Here is an 8,558-nt window from a genome sequence, read left to right on the forward strand (position 1 = left end):
CAATTTAATGTTGTTCTTGTTGAATATTTTTCTTAGGGTGTTGCCTTTGAGGAAGTGTTTGTCGATCAGAGTGAATACCTACCGGAATTAATAAAAGGCTATCAATGCTGTCATCCAGCAAAGCTGAATTCGACCAAGCAACCCCCCCGTACCAGAAAGCACTTGATGAAAGCGGATACAACTTCACCCTCACCCATGAACACACTCCAGGAAACCAACCAAAAAAGAGCAGAAAACGAAACAACATCATCTGGTACAATCCGCCATTCAGCAAAAACGTCTCAACCAACATCGGCTGCAAGTTCCTCACTCTGATCGACAAACACTTCCCCAAAGGCAACACCCTAAGAAAAATATTCAACAAGAACAACATTAAATTGAGCTACAGCTGTATGAATAACACGCATCAAATCATTTCAAACCACAACAAAGCAATTGCAAAAGGACTGCCTACCCCCAGACTAAACGACTCTGAAACCAATAATGAATGTAACTGTCGAAAGAAACCTGATTGCCCTCTCAACGGAGGGTGCTTACAGACATCAGTCGTTTACCAAGCAAAGGTAATACGCAAGGACATTAACACATCCGACACGTACGTAGGATTAACCGAAGGAGCGTTCAAAACAAGGTGGAATAATCACAACGCCTCCTTTAGAAACCAGACTTTGCAGAATTCTACAGAACTCAGCAAACACATTTGGAACCTCAAAGACAATAATGTTGAATATTCAATAACATGGCAAATTCTTGCATCCAGCACACCTTACAACAGTGGTAATAAAAGATGCAACCTATGCTTAAAAGAGAAACTGTTTATCATATATCATCCAGATCTATCATCCCTCAACAAGCGCAGTGAAATCATTTCAACATGCCGCCACAGACGGAAACACCTCCTAGGTAACACATGAGCCAATCACCACACCCTACGCCTGCCTGTACCCACCCACTCTGTGCTCTATATAAACCATTGTATGTGAATGCTTCCATTAAAATCTCCTGATGATTGAGGGAACCCCTCATGAAACAGATCTGTAGAGATGAAGTAGTCTTGTGATTTTTTTCCCACACCTACATATCGCGCTCTACCACGGTATCGAGCACTATTCTCTGGATAATCCAATCAAGACATATATATATATACATAGTGTTGATGATGACCATTTATTTGAAAAAAATATGAATAAAGGTTATGGCAAGTAGACAAATTGTTTTATATTTCAAATATTTTCCCTAAAATATGCATTGCGGCTATAGAGTTTGGTTTATCCGATCACTTGTTTAATCGGACAAAACATCAATAGATAACTCGATTATTAAACAATTGATAGCCGCGGCACTAGTGTTTTTAATTAATTCATAAATGTTCATTTATTCTGTTATCATTTTTACATTTTTGATTGTATGTCTATTATTTCATAATGTTTAGTTTAGTTCAAGTTAAATTATTATTTAAAAATGCATATCACTGTTTGCCTGCTTCTGTTACTGTATAACGTGTAATATGTATTGTATTTTTAAATAGCATATACATTTTACATTTTTATTTTGTGTTTAATAAAACATTCTTTATTTTAACAGTAAGTTAGTAATATAATACCTGTTTAATTTATGTGACCTATTTATTTGTTATTAAATGTGCTATTATGTTAACAGTTCTGCAATGTAGTTATAATATATGGCAATTTTTTTAACATAATCTAGAGATGGCTTGAGTCAAAAAAAATATAAATAAATAAAAATGTACATTTCTTGTTCCTTCTGATTGGCTGCAATGAGGGGTTGATGCGGCACCTGTTGCTGTGGCATGCACATGACCGGCTGCGGGTATAACTGAAAAGTCGCCTTATTCTTGTGGACAGTAGTGTTAGATTAGTGACCATGATGATTTTCCACACTGAAGGGGAACATTGCCACTAGCTAACTAGTGCTTCTTTAGTGGATTACCGTATTTTTCGGACTATAAGGAGCACTTAAAAACTTTTAATTTCTCAAAACTCGACAGTGCGCCTTATAACCTGGTGCGCCTAATGTGCGAAATAATTTTGGTTATGCTTACTGACCTGGAATCTATTTTGTTTGGTCCCTGGTGACATGATAAGCATGACCAGTAGATGGCAGTCACACATAAGAGATATGTTTAGACTGCAATATGACGCCTGTAAACAACACCAACATTTCACATGTTCAATTGAAAATATAGAACATTATACATGGCGTTCAAAAGTCTATCAAAATGTTTTAGTATGACTTTGGTAAGCTGTGAAACCGAACCGCTTGTTGGATTGTACTGTACTTCAACATACGAGTATTATTATGGTGGGTGTATAAGGTAAGACATTATCTGACGTTTTGTTTCGCAATATTATGCAAAAGCAACACTTCTTACCTTCTGGTACCTGCTGATCTGTATTTGAGAACTGCATAAATTCTGAAAAATTGCGTGGGTCCGCCTTTGTAGTCCGGGCCGACCCCGTCGTTGATAAGCTTCTTTAATGCGCGCTATAATCCGGTGCGCCTTTCGTATTAAAAATGACCTGAACAGACCCGCTCATGGGCAGTGCGCCTTTTAATCCGGTGCGCCCTATTGTCTGGAAAATAGGGTATTTGTGTTGAAGTAAAGATGACGTGATGTTGAAGACATAAGATGTAACGTGACGTGTTCCTTGTGTTGGCATTGTCTGCAGGACAGCACTCTCTGAGCAACAGCCGGGACATCAGCGCCATGGACACCCTCCCCCTCAACGGCAACTTCAACAACAGCTACTCCCTCCGGGAGGACGACTATGAGGCGGTGGGCGTGCGAGCCCCGGGCGACGTGAGCGGCCTCAACCTGCACGACGCCGCCTTCGAGAAGATGATCATATCCGAGATCGTGCACAACAACCTGCGGCCCCGCGCCGCCCCCAAGGTCCGCGACGCCCCGCGGGGGACCGAGACGCCCCAGACTCGGTTTCCCGTGGACCGGGGCAGCGGCAGCGAGGACGACGCCGGCGTGGCGGACCGCGTGGAGGCCTCGTCCCCGCAGAGAGGAGGCCAGGCGCCCTTGGAGCTGCTCCTGCACCCCCACCACAAGGAAGCCCTGGAGGCCCCCCTCCTGCCCCAGAGGACTCACTCCCTGCTCTACAGCGCCCAAAAGGCCCCCCGGCGCCTGGAGATCGGCGACGAGACTGTGACGACGGCGGCGGAGGACGCGAGCAACAACAGGGACTCGCTTTACACCAGCATGCCCAACTTGAGGGACTCGCCCTCGGCTTCGCCGTACCCCCCTGAAGAGGAGGAGGGGGAAGAGGGCGAGCGCTCCCCTTCCATCCCAGGCGAGGACACGTATCACAAAAGCATGCCCGACCTCGGCGACGCGCCGCCTCTCTCTTACTACCACATAAACCGAGTGACCAGCGACGGATGCGTGCTGCCGCCGCCCGCCTCTGAGGAAGGGGAGGGCGACGCCCCCAATAACGGACAAATGCAGCTCATCACCAGCCTCTGAGCCCCCACAAGGGTGGGGGTGGCGCCTCGGGTTGATCAGACTTTTTGCACATGTTCTTCTGAGGCCTGAATGTGGACTCTGCTGTGGGACTAACGCAGCATGGATATTAAAGAAAACCTCTCAATATTCCCTGTAAAGAACTCCTGATACTCCGGGGGGTCTTTTTTTGAGGGAGGAAAACCACTAATTCAGACTCAGGCCTTATATTTTCTCTATTGCACATTGTCGAAGTAACAGCTAAAGAAATATATTTTGCTGTACCACTCGTGTAAAAGGTTTCAAAATATGTAAAAGGACAAAAAAAAAGAACTGGAAAGCGTTCAGTAGTTAATGTTAATAGGACTCTTATTCGTATAAAGTTCTTTCAAAATGGAGGATTTTCTTTTTTCCTCTCACACTTGACTTGTTTTTATTTTGTTTTTAAGAAGCAGTATTTGAAGAAATGTAAATCCACACGTTTGATCAAGGGATTTTTTTTTTTTTTTTTTTTACTCGAAGCAAATGTATTTTGCGGATCTTCCTTTTAATTTATTAACAGAACTATTTGGGTCAAAACAAAAGAAAAAGGTTGTTGCCGCGCTGATTGGGTTTCTGTCATTTTGTTGTTTTTGTGAGAGCCTGTCGTCAGCTGGTATTTAATTCAACTCCTGTTTGATATCGAATAAATGTGAATTTTGGTTTTCTTGTTCACAACTTGCTCATATTTTCAACGTGCACATCTTTGTAGCGTGACGACATCAAAGCCTCAAGATGCAGTCTCATGGCCCACAAATGTGGAACCATTTATGGAAATCAAACCAAAGTGTGGGGTTCAGATTACAAGAGGAAAAGTGTGACAAGCGTAAAACCAGAAATTAAAAAAAAAGAAGAAAAAGATTCATACTCATTTTTACTTAAAGTAGAATAGGAAATTTTGGGAGAAATTGTGTGTGAATGGATTAGTCAAGAAAAAAAAAAAGAGTGGGAATGTGGCAATTGAAATGTGGGAATTTTGGTAACCAGGAAAATGTTGATGGTAAAATGGTTTAAAGGCCTACTGAAACCCACTACTAACAACCACGCAGTCTGATAGTTTATATATCAATGATGAAATATTAACATTGCAACACATGTCAATACGGCCTTTTTAGTTTACTAAATTGCAATTTTAAATTTCCCGCGAAGTGTCCTGTTGAAAACGTCGCGGAATGATGACGCTTATGTTGATGCGTGCTTGTGACGTTATTGGTTGGAGCAGACATTTTATCCCAGCACCACTCACAGCTAACAGTAGTCTGTTTTAATCACATAATTACACAGTATTTTGGACATCTGTATTGCTGAATCTTTTGCAATTTGTTCAATTAATAATGGAGACTATAAAGAACAATGCTGTTGGTGGAAAGCGGTGGATTGCAGCTGCCTTTTAGCAACCAAAACACAGCCGGTGTTTCTTTCTTTGTTGTGAAGCTTTAATATAGAACAGAGCGGTCAAGCGAACATGTTTCTCTACCACATGTCAACCGGCAAGTTTTTGGATGAGAAAATTGTGATATTAAGTCTGCTCTTACCAGAGACTTGAGCGGAGTTTGCATCCTCCTGCAACAGCTGTCAAAAAGGCAGCTGTGACTTTCTTGGCTCCTCCATATGGCTTCCCTCAGAGACACTGGCGGTCACCGCAGCCCTCCGACTTTCAGGTATGACATTATAATCTCACTAAAACACTAGTAACACGATAGGCAGATAAGGGATTTTCCAGAATTATCCTAGCAAATGTATCCAATAACATCTGAATCGCTCCCACTGCACTCGCCCTTTTTTTTCCAGTGCTTCACTCTAACTTTCCTCATCCACAAATCTTTCATCCTCGCTCAAATTAATGGGGAAATTGTCGCTTTCTCGGTCCGAATCGCTCTTGCTGCTGGTGGCTATGATTGTAAACAATGTGAGGATGTGAGGAGCCCTACAACCCGTGACGTCACGCGCACATCGTCTGCTACTTTCCGGTACAGGCAAGGCTTTTTTTATTAGCGACCAAAAGTTGCGAACTTTATCGTCGATATTCTCTACTAAATCCTTTCAGCAAAAATATGGCAATATCACAAAATGATCAAGTATGACACATAGAATGGACCTGCTATCCCCGTTTAAATAGGAAAATCTCATTTCAGTAGGCCTTTAAATTTGTTGAGAAATAGAGAGTTTTGCAGGTATTAATTTTCAATAGGTGTAAAATGTCCCGGAAAATCATCAGGGATTGTTGCACTTACAACTTTACTTTTTTTGTGACTAGCGATGTTCCGATCGGGTGTTAATACTGCCGATTTCGATACCAATATCATATCATCTCTGAGTGAGATCGGCATCCCTATTAACAGTAGGTTGTTCAATGTCTTCATGATGAATGCCATTGACACTTTAACATCAGCACGATATTTACACTACTTACTTATTCTGTTGTGGCACACAATTGTTTGTACTCAATTGATTGATTGAAACTTTTATTTGTAGATTGCACAGAACAGTATATATTCCGTACAATTTGACCACTAAATGGTAACACCCGGATAAGTTTTTCAACTTGTTTTAAGTCAAATCAATTCATGGTAACTAAACAAAAGTAAAAACTACTATCTACTACTTATTTACTACTACTCATTTGAATTTCTCCATGAGTTTGTAAACATTAACAAAAACAAAAGTAAAAGATTTGGAGAAAATAAAAATATCCATGTTGTCATTCTAGTATCGTTAGTACACTGATACTGCCCTCGGTATCGATACCACCAATTTATATATGGATTCGTCCTCTTACGTGTGGTGTACAGACTGTTATATCATTTTTTCTTCGACTCTTATTAATCTACTTGTTAATTTTTGATTTTTTTCTGTTGCAAGGTGGTTCCAACTACACTTCTTAAACTTGACTAAGTGCGTATTTCTTGCTGGTTTAGCATTTAGCTTAGCTGTTTAGCATTTACCTTAGCTGTTAGCATGCCTACTCCTGGATAATAATGACAGTTAAGATATTAAGAAAGGTATTTTGTCAGGTGATTATTATCAACTTAGGGAAACGGCTCTACACGGTCTATGGAGACAAATAATTAGTTGCTAGGTTACAACTACTAAAAAGACACACGTTGTCAGCCAGAGGATCATTAAAAAGTCATTTACCAACAATGGCGATCCAATGTTGTCGACGAAAACTAGTCGATGCTGATTGTTTCCTGTCCGTGACATGTTTGTCAGACCTCTTTAAAAAGGTGAGTGGGTTGACTTTATTGGATTGTAATATATTTTTATGTGACTATGGTTGACATCTCTTTACAACTTGAATGCCACTAAAGCAGGGGTGTCAAACTCAAATACAGAGTGGGACAAGATGTAAAACTTGACAAAGCCGCGGGCCAAGGTTGAACAAATGATCCTTTTAATAGGGACCCAAACACGTTTTGCATTGAATATTGAACAAGCAAGGCTTATATAACTTTATAGTGACATGCAAAATTGAGACTCAAGTAATAATAATGATTACACAAATATCGATGGCATATCAAATAAAATGTAAATAAAAATTTAATGCCTCTTTTCTATTTGCAGCCTTCTGAGGTAAATATCAAAATAAACTTTTTCCACAGGCTAATAATAAATTTGAAAATAAAATAAAAATAATGAATGAATCAAACAGTCAAGCCTTGAAGTAGCAAGAGAAAGTGCCTGGATAAAATGTTAATTATTGCTCAATTTGCTACACTGATTTGCTTTAACACTGAATATGAAACAAGCAACTCTTATATAACTTGATAGTGCAAAATCAACTTTCAAAAAACAATCGAAAAAATATTAATGGTATAATAAAATGTAAATAAAAAATTGAATGCCTCTTTTCTATTTGCAGCCTTCTGAGTCAAATATCAATATTAACTTTTTCCACAGGGTTAATATTTTTTTTAAATAAAATAACAATGAGTAAATAAACTATTCAGGCCTTTTTATTGCTCAATTTGCGACACACTGATCTAATCAAATATGCCCAAGCCAGATACCTGGCATCTTTTCTTGGATGCTGGTTCATTAATGTCGGGGCTCAGGTGGGCAGAGTCTGTAGCGGGGGGTGTATATCGTAGGATCCCAGAAGAGTTAGTGCTGCAAGGGTTTCTGGGTATTTGTTCTGTTGTGTTTATGTTGTGTTACGGTACAGATGTTCTCCCAAAATGTGTTTGCCATTCTTGTTTGGTGTGGGTTCACAGTGTGGCGCATATTTGTATCAGTGTTAAAGTTGTTTATGCGGCCACCCTCAGTGTGACCTGTATGACTGTTGATTAAATATGACTTGCATTCACTTACGTGTGTGTAAAAGCCACTTATATCATGTGACTGGACCGGCACGCTGTTGGTAAGGAGGAAAGTCGGACGTGACAACAGGTTGTAAGGGACGCTTAAGACAGTTCCATCAAGGCACGCCCTCAATATTGTTGTACGGGTGGAAATCGGGAGAATGGTTTCCCCGGGAGATTTTCGGGAGGGGCACTGAAATTTGGGAGTCTTCCGGTAAAATCGGGAGGGTTGGCTCCGCCGCTGTATAATACCGGCGGGCCAGCTCTAATGTTAATTTGATATTGGCTTAAGGGCCAAATGAAACTACACTTCGGGCCAAATTTGGCCCGCGGGCCAGAGTTTGACACCCATGCACTAAAGAATAATTAGAAAGACAAGCATTGACGTGCGGTGAACGCAACACCAGGTGAGGCAAATAAACTTTTGGAAGTTTTTTTTTTAACTTCAATTAATATGTCCAGCTCTAATCATTGTAGATTTAGGTGGCAGATTAGAGTAACAGGAAAAAGAAGGGAGTAATTCCATCCATCCATCCATCCATTTCCTACCGCTTATTCCCTTTGGAGTCGCGGGGGGCCGCTGGTGCCTATCTCTGTTACAATTGGGCGGAGGGCAGGGTACACCCTGGACAAGTCGCCACCTCATCGCAGGGCCAACACAGATAGACAACATTCACACTCTCATTCACACACTAGGGCCAATTTAGTGTTGCCAATCAACCTATCCCCAGGTGCATGTCTTTGGAAGT

The 8,558-nt window shown here is 40.9% G+C and overlaps 1 protein-coding gene across 7 annotated transcripts in view; it reads left to right on the forward strand.

The window, feature by feature from the left end:
- LOC133568526 (adhesion G protein-coupled receptor L2-like) overlaps positions 1 to 4,196 on the forward strand; it is a 245,935-nt gene extending 241,739 nt beyond the window's left edge. For 4 of the 7 annotated variants that reach the window (XM_061920512.1, XM_061920514.1, XM_061920513.1 and 1 more), the window contains one exon: positions 2,691 to 4,196. In XM_061920512.1, coding sequence (XP_061776496.1) covers positions 2,691 to 3,493 — 803 coding nt within the window. In that variant the 3' untranslated portion in view covers positions 3,494 to 4,196. The remainder of the gene's footprint in view (positions 1 to 2,690) is intronic. The other 3 variants (XM_061920516.1, XM_061920518.1, XM_061920517.1) reach the window with 2 other exon arrangements.
- Positions 4,197 to 8,558: the final 4,362 nt, after the last annotated feature.

This window comes from Nerophis ophidion, linkage group LG14, assembly GCF_033978795.1.
Source record: "Nerophis ophidion isolate RoL-2023_Sa linkage group LG14, RoL_Noph_v1.0, whole genome shotgun sequence".
Lineage (NCBI taxonomy): Eukaryota > Metazoa > Chordata > Actinopteri > Syngnathiformes > Syngnathidae > Nerophis > Nerophis ophidion.